The 19,433-nt window shown below is 39.4% G+C and overlaps 1 protein-coding gene across 1 annotated transcript; it reads left to right on the forward strand.

Moving 5' to 3' along the window:
• The first annotated feature begins 16,104 nt into the window (after nt 1–16,104).
• Nucleotides 16,105–19,117, forward strand: PAX4 (paired box 4). Its single transcript, XM_051962408.1, has 8 exons — nt 16,105–16,117; nt 16,481–16,611; nt 16,874–17,089; nt 17,421–17,496; nt 17,852–17,977; nt 18,324–18,406; nt 18,553–18,622; nt 19,107–19,117. Exons 1-8 carry the CDS (start codon nt 16,105–16,107, stop codon nt 19,115–19,117), a joined length of 726 nt encoding a protein of 241 aa, XP_051818368.1.
• Nucleotides 19,118–19,433: the final 316 nt, after the last annotated feature.

Here is a 19,433-nt window from a genome sequence, read left to right on the forward strand (position 1 = left end):
GACTTGCCCAGACTCACACAGCTAGTATACATCTGAGGCCAGACTGGAACTCAAGAAAATGAGTCTAGTTTTACTAGAGCCATCCCTCTATCTACTGCGTGCATGCATGCGCGCGCGCGCGCACACACACACACACACACACACACACACACACTCACACACATCCTTCCATATAATACCTTTCTAACATTTAAATCTACCTCTTTCTCCCTCCTTCTCTCTGTCTCTCTCTATCTCTCTCTGTCTCTCTCTCTCTCCCTCTCCCCACTTCTGCCTCTTCCCTCTTCCCTACCCATTATGCCACATTTTCTCTCATTGTATAATCAGTTATTATTACTAAGAATATTATTAATTGAGAATAAATTACTCAAAGAAGTGTCATTATGGAAAAGAAGACACTCAGAGAGTTATGAGACTAACCATTCAATTCTAAATATGTTCAATACTTGTTATGAGCCAGAACTTGAAACAAGGTGATAATTTAAAGGAATTGATAGAAACAATGCTTAAGTTAACACCTTTGAGAGTTCACACATTAGCTCACACATTAGTTCACACATTTGGGAGATTTCAGGGTTCAGTATGAGATATCCTAATTCACACCTCCCATAATCCCACTCTCAGAGGAGGAATCAACCTTTGAATTTACACCTCTAAAAGAGCATAAAAACAGCTGAGCTCAGTCAGGAGAGTTCAGTTGAAAAGATTGAGAGGGGAGAATCAGTTCAGAAGAGTGCCAGGAGTCGGAGTTGAGCTAGAGGCAGAAGCTGGCAGAAGCAAAAGACAAGCTGCAAGAGCTCTTGGAACCAAGCAGAGAGATAAGCCTCTAAGAAAACTAACTGGGCTATTTTGGAAGAGACAATAAAAGACTGTTCTTTAATCCCTGGCTGCATTTGAAGTGATTATTACACAGAACTGAAACTAAGGCTGCCTCCAGAAACCTCCCAGAGAAACCTGCTCCCAGAGAACCATCATATATTTTAGAAAAGAGAAGAAGAACACCACAAATACTCTAAAGTCTGGGTAGAAGGATTAGTGGAGTCTATTGTCCACATTTCTAGTGTATGAATGTCATGCTATTAAAAATGACACAAAAGTCTTGACATCACATTTGTACTTAGTTGAGATTCACATTTACCTATTGCTATGTCCCAAAAGTTAATACCAATCTAAAATTACCACTGTTAGACCAATAACTGAAAAAAAAATTAAGAGGAAAAGTTTCTTTATGTATATGCATCTTTGTAAGCATCTCTTTTTGGTACTGACAAAAGCAGGAAATAAGGGCATGCTCATCAATTGGAAAATGGCTGAACAAACAGTGGTATGCATATGAATGAAATGGAATATCACTGTGTTATAAGAAATTATGAAAAGGACAGTTTCAGAGAAACCTGGGAAGATTTCTATGAACTGATGCAAATAGAAGTGAGGAGTACCAGGAAAAAATTTGCCAACTGATTTAAACTTTGGGGTCTTGGAAGCTGTTGAAGACATGGATATTTACAAGAAGTATTTTGACTAAAATATCAGTTAGGGGAAGCTAGCTATGACTTCAGCTCATAAGAACTTGGAGAGAAACAACTTATGGAATGATAATTCAGTTTGTTGTCAGCGTCTCCAGCTAGGGAATTTATGTTTAAGTCTTGGTGTCTAAAGAAAATACAACATGTAAAGAGGGCCACCTCATAGTAACTAAATAAAAACTTAGGAAATCTATCAGTCTATGAAATAGACCTCTGGACTTTATGATTGGGGCCCTAAAAAGACAATGCATCACCCCATCTACTTCCAGAAGGGGATTAATAACACTGTTGAATGCTTAGGAGGAAAAGAGCAATATATAATTGCCCAGATGGGACCCAAGGAGCACAATCAATATTAGGTCAGATGAATTTGTTTGAGCCAGATAATGGCTCATATCAAAAGAATTGAGGTAAAGATGAAATTGCATGCTAATGCCCTCTTAAAAGTCTAGGAAATAAAGCAAGATTATTTTAGCTTGAGAAGACTTCTGACTGGACAAAGAAAAAGAGATGAAGCTAGAAGCTATACCTCCAACAGTGGAGGTTTCTAAAAATGAGAAGTTACTTATAATGCCTGATTGACTTGGAGCTGGAAGCAGCTAGTGAACAGCTCAGGCTAATAATTGAGGTTGTTTAAGGGTATTAAGGATCCAGAATGGATAGCTCTCTGCTGGAGTAGCAGAATGATCTAACTAGTAACTAGGCTGACTTTTGATTCTCCAGGTTATTCATAAAGGCAGATGACACCCAATAATGAAGTACATGTAATATGTATTTTGAATATAATGCTGAGAGAGAGGCTGCAGAACATAGTTGACCAAGAACTGAATTCATAGACAGGAAAAATCGGGTTCAGGTCCAGTCTCTGATACATACTAACTATATAATCCTGAGAGAAAAAAAAAAAATCACTGCTCTAGGCAAGATTCTTCTTTTTGTTGTTGTTTTTGAGGCAATAAGGGTTAAATGATTTATCCAGTTTTACACAGCTAGTGAGTGTCTGAGGCAGATTTACTCAAATCCCTTTTGACTCTAGGGCCAGTACTACCACCTAGCTGGTCCCTTCTCCACAACAATGTTAAGACAGTAAATTGCATAGAAGGTGCTGATCTGTATTGATAGAGGGAGTTTCCGTAACCAAGAATTCCCTCTACTAATGAAATCACAGATCTGATCTTTATCGCCCCTGTATAAGCTTAATATGTGATGTTCTTTGTACTGCATGTAACTTGTGTATTTGGTCTACAGTATGTAACTTCTTCATATACACACACATGCTATTGCTAGCTATTTTGCATTAAGTTTATATATACATATGTGTAGCTAGTTGACCCAGTGGATAGAACATTGCATCTGGAGCCAGGAATTTCTGAGTTCTAACCTAGCCTTAAACATTTACTTACATGTTAATTTTCTGAACTGTAAAATGGGAATAATAGCACCTACATCCTATGGTTGTGGTGAAGATTAAATGAAATAATACACTAAAAGCACTTTGCAAATGTTACAGTATTATATAATTGCTATTTATCATCATCATCATATAACTTATGTGTCCTTTTGTCATGCAATTCTATGCATCTGTATTTGTGCTGTGGATTTATAAATAAGAATATTTGAATGTTACAGGCACTAAATAATAGAATCTATGTGATTAATGTTGAGGCTGTCAAAAGGCTGTTGTTTTACTTACTTAGTGCAATCTTTCAGGCATCACCAGTGATAAGAGATCTATATCCCCCAAATTATCTACATAAAAATATGACTGTATTTAAATAGGACTTTTGTCTGACTGGGCAGAAGTAATTATAAAGTAAATCAGTTTTTTGAATTTGTTATTTATCCTAGTTTTCATGTTGAAAAAAGGAAATAATCTCCCAAAATGTCTATTTTTAATTATAAATTGTGAATAAAATGTGACTTGGGAGGTAGGAATGAAAGACTTTCCAGGTGATATTTCTGGGAGGGGAGAATCAATGAAAGAAGATATGCTAAATGACATCTATAGAACATTTAGTTTTGTAAAGCACATAGATTATCTAATTTGGTCATCAAAATAGGCTTGAAAATGGGCAGCTAGGTGGTGCAGTGGATAGAGTACCAGCCCTGAAGTCAGGAGGACCTAAGTTCAAACTTGGCCTCAGACACTTAAGCTCCTAGCTGTGTTCCTGGGCTAGTCATTTAATCGCAATTGCCTTAGCATTAAAAAAAGAAAGAAAGAAAGAAAGAAAGAAAGAAAGAAAGAAAGAAAGAAAGAAACAAAGAAACAAAGAAACAAAGAAACAAAGAAAGAAAGAAGGAAAGAAAATAGGTTTGTAAGGCAGTTAGGACATATACTGATTAGAGCACTGGACTTGAAATCAGATCTGGATTCAATCTTGACATATACCTACTAGTTTTGCAATCCTAAAAAAGTAATTTAATCTCTTTCAGCCTCAGTTTCCTGATCTTTCAACAGATTTATATTTATATATAAACACAAACATGTGAAGATATATATATTATATACAATATAGTACTTTGTTGGGGTTGTGAGGATCAAATAAGCTTATTTATATAAAGTGCTTTCAGTTATTATTGCTACAGGTTTTAATATCCCTAATTTATGGATAAGAATTTTGAATTTCAGAGAATTTAAATGATTTAAGGCAGTATAGTACAATGAAAATAGTACTGGCTTAAAGTCAGAGACCTGGCTTCAAATTCTATTTCTACATGTATGACTTCTCTGAAATTGATGGTTTTAGAAAGTTGCCTAGACCAGTGAGAAATTAAGTGACTTCTTCAGGGTCATGCAGACGTTATTTCTCAGAGGCAGACTTGAACCCATCTTTCCAGTTCCAATTCTCTGTTCATTATGCTATGCTACCTTTCTTTAAGAGAAAAGAATTCAAATGAAAACACCCTGCCTGGATGAAGAAAGTCAGTAATATTGTGCCCTGAAAGACATAAAACATAGAGCCAGAGAGCAGGAAAGAAGGATCCAAATTATAAAGGGTATGGGAGCTTCTCCTGAGCATTCATCCTGAACTGTGTGCCATAAAGAAGATAATTTTGATGAAGAAATTCTAGATCTTCATCAAAAAAGGAAAAGCACCATATGTACAAAAATAATTATAGTAGCTCTTTTTGTGATGGCAAAGAATTGGAAATTGTGGGGATGCCCATTAGTTGGGGAATGGTTGAACCAATTGCAGTATATGAAGGTAATGGGATACTGTTGTTTTATGAAAAATAATGAGCAGGTAAATTTCAGAAAAATCTAGATTTACATGAACTGATGCTGAGTGAAAAGGGCAGAACCAGGACAACATTGTACACAGTAACAGCAACATTGTGTGATGATCATCTATGATTAACTTAGTTCTTCTCAGAAATGCAATGATCCAAGATAATTATAAAAGACTAAAGATGGAAACTGCTATCCACATCCAAAGAAAGAACTCTTAAGTCTGAATGCTATTTGAAGCATACTATTTTCATTTTCTCTTTTGTTGGTTTTTTTTGTGATTTTTTTTCTTTTGTTCTGTTCCTTTTTTCACAACATGACTAATGTGGAAATATGTATATGTGGTCGCACATGTATAACCAATATTAGATTGCTTGTGATCTTGGGGAGAGAGATGGGAAGGGAGAAAAAAAAATTGAAACTCAAAATCTTATATAATGAATATTGAAAACTGTCTTTATATATAACTGGAAAAAATAAAATATCATTTACAAAAAAAAATAAAAAGAAGCCCTAGGTCTAATCTAAGGGAGCACAGAGCTAGGGTGTAGAGGCATATAAATAGAATAGTTTTGTTCTGTGATTAAGCCAGAAAGGACAAAATAATTCAGGGATCAGAATTTAAGAAGCTTGTTGAGATTGAAATCTAAATGAATATTTCATTAAGAACCTAGTTACCTGATAATATTAATCTGCGGCAGCCAAAGTAAGTAATGAAACTTCAATTATTTACCTATATATAATATTTACTCCTCCCCTTTTTCCTAGTCCTTGCCTTCCCCTTCCCTTAATCCCATTCACTGACTAAATATATGTGTATTGGGTTAAAAAAAATTTCAGGAGAAACTGAGAGAAAGGCAGCCAAAATTGGAAAAGTAAAGGTGAAAAACCATGGAAATATTTAGAAGAAAAATTCTACCTGTGATCTTTGAAAGGGGAGGAGTGGGAGGTAGGAATTATGTTTTCCTTCCATTTGGAGACTATTTTTATTACACAAAGCCAAAATAAACCAAAAATGTCATAAATCAAGGAAGAACTGGATGGTCATCATAAAGCCAATTCCTGTAAATCCAGGCTTCCGAGCAGAATGTTCAGAAAATATTCTAGGAGAAAAGTCCATCCATACTGGTTTGGACATCTTAAGGGGAATGAAGCTGCTACATCCCCAGGTGTCCAGCCAGCAAATCATGCTCTCACCATGAGAACTAAGTTTTTTGCCTTCCATCTACTCTATATGAATCTTGTGTTTACAGAGTTGTTTTCATCTTCTCCCATTAGAATATATACTCCTTGAAAACAAGGCCTTTATTTTTAACTTTTCTTGGTCTTCTCAGGGCTTTGTGGTGTCACATATTAAATGTTTAGTAAATGCTTATTGGCTCACTGACTGACTTACAGAAAAAAAAATTTACTTTTTTCCTAGAGAGATGAAAACTAAGAATTTGGATAGAGAAGTTGGTAATTTAAGGAAAGGTTTGTCTCCAGTCAAATTCCATTGCCCCTTCCTGTCATTTATGGAGGAATTTTTTAAAGTCTTTAAAATAAAAAAAAAAAACCCACAAAACTGACATCTTCTCTTTCTATAGGATATAGAAAGAAGTTTGTTCCTTTCTAAATTACCAGCTTAAAAGGACTCTCCATCTGGTGGCCGAACAATACTGTCTCTCTTCTTCCTGAACAAAGACCCCCCCATACACACTCATGTCATTTCCACAAGGTCATTAAATTCCCTGGGCTCCCCTGGCTCCCATTGACTCCAGGCTGAGGCTCTGGCTTTTCCTATCAGATGCCATTTTTTGCCTCCATCTGCTCCCACTCCACATCTTGTCCTTTGCAGGTCAGCTACATGCTTGGGGTCCAGGCAGGGAAAACTCCCTGATCTTAAGTTCCCGAGGTATATAGAAAGTCTGGGGCTCTGGGAAGACCAGCCATGGCTGAGGGGATTGGGTGAGGAAGAAAGAGTAGGGCTTTCTAAAGCTTCTTGATTCTTTTGCCTGTATAGAGTGAAAAATAGCCCCTTTTTATATTCCTCCAGCGCTCAAAGAACTATGCTTCAGGAGAGGTGAGAAACGAAAGAGAAGCAGACAAAAAGAGCGCTTTGAGAGCTGAAGTTGGAAATCTACTAGAAGGCCGCTATTATTGACTGGGCTCTCTGCATTTCCAGGATGGAGAGTCCTGGGTCTAGGATAGAGTGAGAAAATACAGGGTCCCATCGCTTCATATCAGCTACTATCTCCACGCGCTGAAACTAGGAGGCGCAAAGCGATGCAGAGTTATTTTGGAGAGGTGGCGCAGTGCGCTCAAAGGGTAATTCAAGTGGAGGCTTTTCAGAGAGGGGGACTGCTAAATTAGAGATAATTATCCTGATGGTGAGAATCTTAATTTTGTGTTGGGATGGACAGGAAGCGTTGATAAGAGCCGAGAAGTTGAGGTTCAATTCACGCCCCATCAGGGTTCCTTGCGCCTACCGCGCCTTGCACTCTCCAGCTTTACGCACGGCTTCAGCGGGTAGTAGGGACTCCAGGGATAGGGCAGAGAGGTTCAGCTTGGTCTCCGGAGAACGGAATTTTCTCTTGCACTGTGGATTTCTAAATCAGGACCTTCTCTCGGTGGAAAACCCTAAGTAGGCAAAGTTCCATAGTGAGACTGGTGGAGAAGAGGAGTCTCTGGTCAACCTCGGAGAGGGGCGCACAACCTGGTTGGCGGGTGGCTGGGTCTTCGGGTTAATGTATAATTGTGAGCAGATGGCGGGGGCCGGCAGCAGCTTGGGGGCCAAGCCAGCTAATGAGGGACAATTAGCCCGAGGATGGGGGGGGAGGTGTTGGGGGAGCCTGGTCGCAGAGGTTGATATTTGCTCCTCAAACAGTGAAGTAAGTTGGGCAGAGGGCTGAGTATCTGAGCCCTGTGCTTACCCTGGCTCCCCCCTCCTTCTAAGTCCTGTCCCCAATCACTCTTCCCTCCAGGTCTACCCCCCTCCCCGGGTCTGGAGCCTCTATTTGCTCAGACCAGAGAGCTCATTGTAAAGGCGGGGGGAGGGAGAGGTTTATGGGGGAAATCGCAGTCACCACCATCTGCCAAGGCTTGTCTTAGCTCCCCCTAACATCCCCACCCCACCCCCCTTCTCTATGCAGCTGTTTACTGGAGGATCATGGCATGGGGCGCAGTGACTTGCATCTCCCTAATATTGTGGGCAGTCCTGAGAGCTAGGCCTGGGGAGCCCTGATGGATAGGAGGGAAGTGACATTGAACCACAGCATAAAATTCATGTACTACCTCTGTTCCTTAATCCACTCAGACACAGGTGAGTGACTATCCAGGGGCACCAGCAGCATTCAGGCACTGACTAGTAGCAATGGGACTTTCCACATTCTGTGGTCCTGAATTCATAATCAGGGTCTGCTCTTACACTAAGCCAAAGTCAATAGAACTAGTCTGAAGTAGTTGAGAAGAAAGACCTCCGATAATAAAAGATGTGTGAGCTCTGAAGTAAGGAAGCACCCTTAATTGGTCCTTGGAATCTAAAATTGTATTCTGCAAGAACATTATTCCCCTTCTCTCATATGCAGTCTGAACTCTGACCCTTCACCAATAAAAAAAATCCTCAGGTGAATCCAGTATTCATGCCCCCACATTGCTATCTGTAACATCATTTACTCCTACTGCTGGATTCTATTAGCGTTTGACACTAGAATGTGAAGATAGAGTGAGACTTTTAGAGTTCTGGACTTCCTTTTTCCTTGTCTCCCTCTTGTCCAGTCCCTACCAGACCTTTAGAGAATTTAGATCAACCACTATGTTTCTATATTATACACTTGAAATTGGTAAGCTAACTAAAATTTGGAGGTCATTGTAAATATTAAATGTCATTCCTGATGATCATGGATACACATACATTAACCTGGTAAGAAGGGAAGCCATTTGGCACCTAGGAGTGAATGGTGAAGAGCTGAGGCTACATATTAGCACATAAGAATCTCATATACTCCTCTCTATATAGCCATAGGTGTTATCTCCACCCCGCCATCCTATATAACAATGATAACATGCCACTGCTTCTTTACTAGCACCTTCCCTAAGAAATGACTAAGAAGTAGACACTCTGTGAGGTCTGATTCCATGTAAAGCCAGGACTATCAAATATATGCACACCATGCTCAGTGACCTAGTGTTTAAAAAAGCTCAGATTGATTTAATAGAAATATTCCTTCTTTTCCTCTTCCTTTCGTTCTTCATTCTTCCTTCCTTTTTTTCTTTCTCTCCTTTCTTTCCTTCCTTCCTTCCTTCCCTCCTCCCTCATTTCCTCCCTTCCTTCCTTTCTTTTTCTTTCTTTTCTTCTTCCTTTCTTCCTTCCTTTTTTTCCATGTCTACATGTTTTCTATGATGTGCTTATATATGTGACAGTGAAATATATCAACATATATATCATGGCATACATATATCAACAAAACCATAGTTGAGATGGAGAGAACCTACTCAGGTATTTATTTATGCTAATATACTTCATTGCATCTGTGTCCAGGAGTGTTCAAGCATGTATCTTTATGTGGCTGTGTCTACATGACTTTGATGGTAAACTAGAAAGATACTGCATCCCCCTGTGTTCTTTAGTGTTTTCTTTCTGTATGAATGTGGGAATAGAGGATATGTAGGATATGTATGTATATGTTTGCATATATGTGTGTGTGTGTCCATAGTGGAAATGTTGCATGCCCACCCCAAAAGGCCTAGCACAACTGGCTGCTTGGTGATGGAAGGTAGTGTGGGAAAGTCGGAATCTTAGCTCTCATGAAGGTGGGGAAGGTAGCTTTGGGCTGACTTGCCTCAGAGAAAGAGACAGATCCATCGTGCACACCTCCCTCCTCCTCTCTCCTCTCCTCATGGCCTGTGACATCACTGGCTGCTCCCAGAAGCCTGCCCTCTGCACCTGAGCTCTGACTCTCTGTAGAACTGGACCCCCCCTCCCCTAGTCAGGACTGAAGCAGCTCCCCTGGTGAGGGAAGGGGAGAGACTATTCCTGGGACCAGAACTCACCACCTCAGGGTGCTTGAAGTAGAACTCCAGCAAGAATCCCAGAAGACTTTGGCTGATCTCTTACCTAAAGCTCCCCACTTAACTCCACACAGGTAGTTCACCTTGCAAATTCATTGTCTGTTCTGCCTTTTTGTGCTGGCTCCATGTCTTTGTGTGGCCAATCCCAACTAATTCCTCCTGCTATCCTTGCAGCAAGTTTGTTCCTGCCTCTTTTTTCCTTCTATCCTCTTCCCCTTCTTTCAATATCATAATCATTGATTATTTTGTTAAATAAGTTAATATGCTTGTTTTAAGCACGTGGGTGGCTGTTGGAAATAGGATGCAAGGAGGCAGGTTGTATGTATGGATGGAGGGTGATTTTAGTTGGACTGAGACTAAATTCCTCTCAGTTTATTCACTCCTATTTTCATCTTTTGGAATAGATATACCCAGAATTCAGGGCTGACTTGAGAATCTGCTACTTTTTTCATATTGCCTTAATATAATTCCTTAAGGTCCTTACCCCATTATGCCATTGCTTTTCATGGCAATCATTTAGAAGAGTGACAAAGAGAACCAAAAGAAAGAAGCATCAGAACTAAGAATATCAAATTGTGAGAGCTAGAAGTGCCCTGTGTTTTACAATTTGCTTTACTTCTAGATCCTAAGTATGGTGCATCTCTTGCCCAATGTGAAAAAGTTTGAGCTTTCTTTTTTATTTGGGGGGAGAATAAGTAGTTGGTGAAACATACATTTTAGACTCTTTAAAAAATATAAATGGAAGATAATCTAGTACTTAATTTTACAATTTGGTATTGTATTCCACACCATTTTGCCCACCAATCTTTTCCATGTGTTAATCTTCTTTGCCCCAGCGTGATTGGTACCTCCTAGAGAGAGCAATGAACAGAGCAATGGTTCTGTCATGGGAGTATTGAGGAACAAATCTCACATGACAATGGGAAAAAAACTTAATTTCTCTGAATCACAGCTTCCTTATCTGTAATTGGGAGGGTTGGATTAACTAGCTTTTGAAGTCCTTTTTGGGATGTTTTAGAGTTTAGAGTTCTGGGCTTCCTTTTTCCTTGTCTCCCTCTTGTCCAGTCCCTACCAGACCTTTAGAGAATCCACGCTCCATTAGTATGATGTATTGAGGAGAGTAGCTCCAAATTTGTGATGTGATAACTATATGTTATTCTTCTGAAATTCTTCCCATCTTATCTCCATTTTTCTGAGCCACAAAAAGGGTGCTTAGTAAATACTTGACTTCAAGGGGGCACCATGAAGGAAAAATCCTATCCTGGGCACTCCCACTTCTGTTTTGTTTCCTCTTTTCCCCTGACCAGGAAAATAGCCAAAGATAGTTGTTAGCAACTTGAGACTCTCTTAATATACCCACCATAAGTCAGCAGAAGGTCTGGGCTTGTCTATTATTATTGTCTAACCCAAGTGGAAGGATGTGGAGGATAAATACCTGCTGTAAAGGATTCCTGCATCCCATTTTATGTCTGCAAACAGGTCAGAAATTCTGGCAGACCAGAAAGCTGGCCATAGAGATATCTTTTAGAAATATAGCTTTCCCCACCTATATCTTTCTCTTTTAATTTTTAAAAAGTGACATCAATAATATAGAGAAACTCTTTACTAAGGCAAATAGATTGACACATGTTCTGTAACCATAGAGAATTGGCTGGGAAGAAGGGAAGAAAAAGAAACTGAAGGAATTACAGTAGGTGATGAGGAAACAAAATCACTCTTTGAAGATGATCTGATGGTATACTTAGAGAATCCTAGATAATCAACTACAAAGCTACTAAAAACAAAGTTGCAGGATATATATCCACATAAATCATCAACATTTCTATATAAGAATTGGCTGGGGGACACTGGTAGGTTTATGACTTACCCAGGGTCACACTCGGTCACACTTTTAGTATGTGTTTGAGACAGGGCTTGAATCCATGTTTTCTCACCCTGAGGTCAACTCTGTATCCAAAATACCATACAGACTCCTTTTTAATAAGGATTCTCAGACCAAGTCTGAACTGCTGAAACCTTTGGAAGACAACCAGAAGAAAGACTGCTCCCTCCCTTCTTCTTTCCATTGCATGTTTTATTAGACAATATTCTATGGAAGAGGGAAGAGATTTTCTATGGAAGAGTTGAAGGCAACTGACAGAACACCAAGCTAGAGAATCACATTAACTGTGAGGAGTTGTGTTCAGGATATACATAGAGACATGAATCACTAGAGATGTGGCCAAATTATTTTGGAACCTCAACTGGATCATCAGTCAAAGAACTGACCTGGGTGTCTGGGCTGGGAAGGATAATGCCTTGGAGTGTCAGGTCCTAGGCTTAAGTCTATGATGAGTCTTGATCATCTTGACCAGCTGGATCATAGAATCAGGGAAGGAGAGTAAAGTGCAAGATGATTGGAAAAGTAGGAAGGATCCACACTGGAAAGGGTCTTAAGTCCCAAATAGAAGATTTTTTTTTATGTTAAACATGCTAAAATATATTTTAAATTCAGTATATTTATACAGTTATCTTGTCCCACAAGAGAAATCAAATCAAAAAGGGAAAAAATGAGAAAAAAACAAAATACAAGCAAACAAAAATAAAAAAGTGAAAATGTTTTGTTGTGAGCCATATTCAGTTCCTACTGTCCTCTCTTTGGGTGCAAATGGCTTTTTTCATCACAAGATCATTGGAACTGATCTGAATCATCTCACTGTTTTTTTTTTAATAGCTTTTTATTTACAAGATATATGCATGGATAATTTTTCAGCATTGACAATTGCAAAACCTTTTGTTCCAACCCTTCCCCCCCCCCACCCCGAGATGGCAGGTTGACCAATACATGTTAAATATGTTAAAGTATAAATTAAATACAATATATGTATACATGTCCAAACAGTTATTTTGCTGTACAAAAAGAATCAGACTTTGAAATAGTGTACAATTAGCCTGTGAAGGAAATCAAAAATGCAGGCAGACAAAAATAGAGGGATTCAAAATTCTATGTAGTGGTTCATAGTCATCTCTCAGAGTTCTTTCGCTGGGTGTAATTGGTTCAATTCATTATTGCTCTATTGGAACTGATTTGGTTCATCTCATTGTTGAAGCATAGTTCCAAATTGCTCTCCAAAATGGCTGGATGTATTTGCAATTCCACCAACAATGTATCAGTGTCCAGCTTTCCTACATCCCCTCCAACATTCTGCATTATCTTTCCCTGTCATTCTAGCCAATATGACAGGTGTGTAGTGGTATCTCAGAGTTGTCTTAATTTGCATTTCTCTGATTAATATGACTTGGAGCATCTTCTCATGTATCTAGAAATCATTTCAAATTTCTTTATCTGAGAATTGTCTGTTGAAATCCTTTGACCATTTATCAATTGGAGAATGGCTTGATTTCTTATATTCTTATATTCTCTATATATTTTGGAAATGAGGCCTTTATCAGAACCTTTGACTGTAAAAATGTTTTCCCAGTTTATTGCTTCCCTTCTGATCTTGTTTGCATTAGTTTTGTTTGTACAAAACCTTTAAAATTTGATATAATCAAAATTTTCTATTTTGTGTTCAGTATTGATCTTTAGTTCTTCTTTGGTCATAAATCCCTTCCTCTTTCACAGGTCTGAGAGGCAAACTATCCTATGTTCTTCCAATTTATAATCTCATGCTTTATACCTAGGTCATGAATCCATTTTGACCTTATCTTGCTGTACGGTGTTAAGTATGGGTCAATGCCTAGTTTCTGCCATACTAATTTCCAATTTTCCCAGCAATTTTTGTCAAACAATGAGTTCTTATCCCAAAAGCTGGGGTCTTTGGGTTTGTCAAACACAGATTATTAAAGTTATTGACTGTTTTGTTCTTTGAACCTAACCTATTCCACTGATCAACTAGTCTACTTCTTAGATAATACCAAATGGTTTGGTAATTGCTGCTTTATAATTTTAGATCTAGTACAGCTAGGTCACCTTCATTTGATTTTTTCTTCATTAATTCCCTTGAAATTCTTGACCTTTTGTTTTTCCATATGAACTTTGCTATTTTTTCTAGGTCATTAAAATAGTTTTTTCGGAGTCAGATTGGTATAGCACTAAATAAATAGATTAGTTTAGGTAGTATTGTCATCTTTATTATATTTGCTCACCCTATTCAAGAGCATTTAATATTTTTCCAATTGGTTAGATCTGACTTTATTTGTGTGGAAAGTGTTTTGTAGTTTTGCTCATAAAGTTTCTGATTTTCCCTTGGCAGATAGATTCCTAAATATTTTATACTATCGGTAGTCACTTTAAATGGAATTTCCCTTTGTAACTCTAACGTTGGATTTTGTTAGTGATATATAAGAATGCTGATGACTTATGTGGGTTTATTTTGTATCCTGCAACTGGAGGATTATTTCTAATAGCTTTTTAGTAGAATCTCTGGGGTTCTCTAAGTATACCATCATATCATCAGCAAAGTAATAATTTGGTTTCCTCATTACCTACTCTGATTCCTTTAATCTCTTTCCCAACTCTTATTGCCAAAGCTAGCATTTCTAATACAATATTGAATAGTAATGGTGATAGTGGGCATCCTTGTTTCACTCATGATCTTACTGTGAAAGGTTCCAGTTTATCCCCATTACATATGACGCTTACTGATGGTTTTAAATAGATGCTACTGATTATTTTAAGGAAAAGTCCATTTATTCCTATACTCTCAAGTGTTTAATAGGAATGAATGTTGAATTTTATCAAATGCTTTTTCTGCATCTATTGAGATGATCATATGGTTTTTGTGAATTTGGTTATTAATATGATCATTTATACTAATAGTTTTCCTAATATTGAACCAGCCCTGCATTCCTGGTATAAATCCTACTTGATCATGGTGTTTTATCCTGGGAATGATTTTCTGTAGTCTTTTTGCTAATATCTTATTTAAGATTTTAGCATCAATATTAATTAGGGAGATTGGTCTATAATTTTCTTTCTCTGTTTTCAACCTACCTGGTTTAGGTATCAGTATCATGTCTGTGTCATAAAAAGGAATTTGTTAGGACTCCTCAAATAGAAGCTTTTCTATTTGATCCTGGATGTAATAAAAAGCCACTTGAATTTATCATATTACTAGCAATTTTTTTTACCTCTCCCTCATCAATTAGACAATTTCTTTAAAAGAAAAAGATACATATAGTTCAAAAACAAAATTCTTACATTGATCACAGGTAAACATGTAGATGTCATTCAGTATACTGAATCCATCAACTCTCTAGATGGAAATGTTGATATGAGTCATATTTCTTCCTTTGGGCTTGTGGTTTATCATTGCATTAGTCACAGTTGTAGAGTCTTTCAAAGTGATTTTTCTTGCAAATATTGTCGTATTAATATTCTATTTCTGTTCACTTCATTCTGCATCACTTGTTAAACATCATCCCAGTTTCTTCTGAAACTGTTCATTTCTTATGACACAGTAATATTCTATTACATTAATTTACCATAGTTTGTTTAACCAGTAGCCCTAATAGGTGGGCACTTTTCTCAGTTTCTAGTTTAAGGCTACTATGAAAACACCTATATAAATATTTTTGCAAATATAAATCACCTTTCTCTTTCATTGATCTCTTTGGAATATCCCCTTAAATCTGGTAGTCTCTGGAACCTCTTAAGTACAAAAGTAGGATGGGGGAAGGGATAACATGTTTGCTTTAAGAAAATCACTTTGGTAGCTGAATGGAGTATGGATTGGAATGGAGAGAGAATTAATGCAGGGAGACCAGTTAGAAGACTATTGAGTGATGAGAACTTAAACTAAGGTGGTGGCTGTGTGAGTGGAGAGAAAGGAATGCATAAGAGATGTTGTCTAACAGTAGGAACCCAAGATTGGGCCTATATTAGATTTGTGGAGTGAATTAGATAGAGGAGTTGGGGTGATAGAGGCTGCAAATCTGTATGATTGGGAATATGATAGTATCATTGATAGTTATTGGAGAATTCAGAAGAGGGGGGTTGGGGAAGAATATTTAATTGGGATAATAATAATTATCTTACAAGGTTATCATGATGATTAGATAGCTTATATAAAGTGCTTAAAATACTTTATAAATATTAGCCATTCTTAGTATACTAGTTTGCTTGTTCTTCAATTAGCAGAATAACATGCTTCTATTATTTTGGGGCACATTACTGTCATAGTGACTTATGCAAGGGGATATCTATAAATCTTCTATGTCACTACAGGCACAATCGTAAAGCAGGAGATAGTCCAATCTTGCCTCCCCACATTTCTGATCCCCACATCTGTTTCCTCTAGTCAGAAAGTCATCCAGGTCATGCAGCAAAACGGTAAGAGAAACTCTGAGAAATCTAAAGTGGGTGGTGTGGCTGATGCATTTAGGACGTTACCTCTCCCAACTCTTACCTTTAATGATGTATTGAGGAATAACATTCTCTCCTAGTATCATATCACTTCACTACCACTCCTAGACCTGAAATATGGGGAAAATTGAACCCTCCCTTTAACTATGCCCCGGGAAGGAGAAAGTGGTACCTTTGAGAGGTCCTGAAGAGTAGAGTGGAAACCTGACCCTTAAGCCCCATCTATGTCAAGAGTCATGTCCCAGAGATATGCTCTCCTAGGGGATATCCTACTGCAGTAGGCTAGAGGAAAAGCCTCTACTGTGTATGATACCGTCTGTTTCTTTCTAGGGATCAGTAGCGTGAATCAGTTAGGGGGGATTTTTGTGAATGGGCGACCTCTACCCAGGGATACTCGGCAGCAGATTGTGAAACTGGCAGTCAGTGGAGTTCGACCCTGTGACATCTCTAGAAGCCTCAAGGTAGGAGGTGGGAGTAGGGAGGGCAAAGTAAGTATCAATGATGTTGAGTTTTGATGGGCTCAATAGGAAACTGGCTCTAGTTTATATAAAACAGTCTCAGAGAATGTTCCTTGAGGTTGGGAAGCCCTGAAGGAAGATTGTCCTCTGAAGCATTCTCTTGATTTTGATTTTTGGAATCTTATTTTGCTTGAGAGGCTTCCTCTGAAAAGAGGCAATTCCTTCCCCTATGGTGTGTACCTCTCCATCCTCCCACCCTACCCAGGTGTCTAATGGATGTGTGAGCAAGATTCTGGGGAGATACTATCGCACAGGTACCCTGGAACCCAAGGGCACTGGGGGAAGCAAGCCTCGCCTAGCCACACCTGCTGTGGTAGCTCGTATCGCCCAGCTCAAGGGTGAGTGCCCGGCTATCTTTGCCTGGGAGATCCGTCACCAGTTATGTGCTGAAGGGCTCTGCACCAAAGACAGGACACCCAGTGTAAGTATTTGTCCCTACTCAGTGAGAAAGGCTGAGAAGCATGCATGGAGGGGATGAACTAGGTCCCATGAGTTCTTTTGGGACCTAGAATGTAATCAATTGGGAAAGGTGGGCAAGACAGAAGTATGAAGAGGAAAAGAAAGTTTCAAGAGAGGAAGGAGAGAGAAGGCTGCTGATGTTTAGTAAAAACAGAGAAAAAGACTTCTAACAAGGGAAAGGGTGGGAAAATGAAGAAGGAAATGGAGATAAAAAGAAGATCCTGGAACTTTAATTCCAGCCTTAGCCACCAAGGATAGCCCCAGAGCTAGACCTATATATCCTTCTTGCTCAGGTCTCCTCCATCAACCGAATCCTGAGGGCCTTACAAGAAGACAAAAGGCTTCCTTGGACCCAGCTCACAATACCAGGTGAGAAATGGAACAGTAAATAGGGATGTCAGGGAAGAATGGAAACAGGTAGGAGAAAAGAGCTATTTGCTCCCTCCTGGGGCCTTCAGAGTTCCACCCAGAACTATTATCCATTACCTTGAAATTTAGGCCAGTACCATAATTTTTGCTTGCAAAGAGTGACTGTTGAGTATTATTGGACATACTTCTGTCTTTCCTCTGTTAGTGAATCTCTATATCTAGAATTCATTTGCAACTGATGCTCCCTAGTTTAGTTCAGCAAAAAGGTTTCCCTTTGGTTCCTCTGTCAGTGCCCCAGGGCTTTATTAGCAGTCCTATTGCCAACTAACCATCAGCCACTCCCTTCTCCCTGCAGATTTTCCAGCTCCAGGTCTTTACTTTTCCCACGGTGGTTCTGAGGCATCCCAGGTGGCCAAGCCAGGCCCACGTCAGCGAAATCGAACTGTCTTCTCCCCATTTCAGGCTGCTACCCTGGAAAAAGGTGCTGGGGCTAGGAATGGGAGGGGTGGGTGTTGAATAATCTCTTAGAAGAAAACTTCTTCCTCTCCTCTGTTCCCCACAATCCCCCACTCACCAATCAGAATGGCAGCTCAGCATGAACAGCACACACTCTTTTTTGAACAATGAGGATCACAACAGGGATGGGAACAAATCAGTTGTGAGATTAAGGCATTCAAGATCAAGAGAAGAAGTTAGAGGGTGGGACCTGCTTTGGGGAATAAGAAAGTTGCAGAACACATCTACTTAGACAAAAAAAATGAAGAACGGGTGTCTATTATCTTCTTGTACTGGTTCTCTCATACCCTCACTCTGGGGTCTCCTGACAGAGTTCCAGAGAGTGCAGTACCCTGATCCAGCTACCCGGGGAAAACTAGCTGCTGCCACCTCTCTGCCTGAGGCTACAGTGAAGGTAAGATGGAGTAAATGCTGAAGGGAGCTCTCATCCTGGTTAGAGAAAGGGGTGGGGGGGAGGAGCTGGAGTAGAAACATTAGTGTGAGTTTATAGAAAGAGACTATGGAGTTGGGAGTAGCTTTCTGGTCTCATTCTAATCTCAGGTTTGGTTTTCCAACCGAAGAGCCAAATGGAGAAGGGAAGAGAAGTTGAAGTGGGAAACTCAATTCCCAGGTGATTGCTCCTTGATCCTTAACACTACAGGCAGATTAAGTCCACAGTCCCCAACTCATCTATCTTCCTTCCTGTCACCCACTGCACCTACCCCCCTTCCCTCAGCTTTCTACCACATCCTCCCCTGCCCTATGGGTGAAGGAAAATTAGTCCCAATCCTCACCTTACTCACCCTGCTATTCCCAGCTCCATGTTCTGAGCAAATCTGGCCCAATCTTGGAGCTGCTTCCCAGGGTCTGACCTCACAAGATACTTCAAAATGGATCACTTCTGCACAGGTACCATAAAAAATATAGACCAGGGTTGTGGGGCTGATCCAGGGGATCTCTCAGCCCATCCTTTAGTTTGTTTTAGGGATGCCAAAAGGCTCATCCCAACCTTCCTGGTATAAGAATGAACCCAGTTTCTCCCCAGGACCATGGATACAGAGGCATAGGAAGGTAGGTCAAGTTTTTTCTCCCTCTTCTTTTTTTGCCCCTGGCAGCCCCCAACTAATCTTCCCATGCCTCCTCTTCTTGCCTCTGAGCCATCAGAACCACATCATTATCTGCACTTGGGGACCGCATTAGGAAAGTATGTGTGTGATGCCTTACCCAGTGTCTGGCAAGAATCGCATGGTGGTAAGAACCCAGAACTACCTTTCCCTCTTTCCTCCTTCATTCCTGGATCATGCAGAGAGAGGGGCTGACTTTGCTTGACTCCCTGGCAGATAAGAATCAAACTGGAGTCACAATGGAAGCTAAATTCAAGTGACTCCCCACCTCGAGAGGGCACAAAGTGGGGGAAGGACCAGCATCCTTATGATCCTCTT

Source organism: Antechinus flavipes, chromosome 5 (genome assembly GCF_016432865.1).
Source record: "Antechinus flavipes isolate AdamAnt ecotype Samford, QLD, Australia chromosome 5, AdamAnt_v2, whole genome shotgun sequence".
In the NCBI taxonomy this organism is placed as follows: domain Eukaryota; kingdom Metazoa; phylum Chordata; class Mammalia; order Dasyuromorphia; family Dasyuridae; genus Antechinus; species Antechinus flavipes.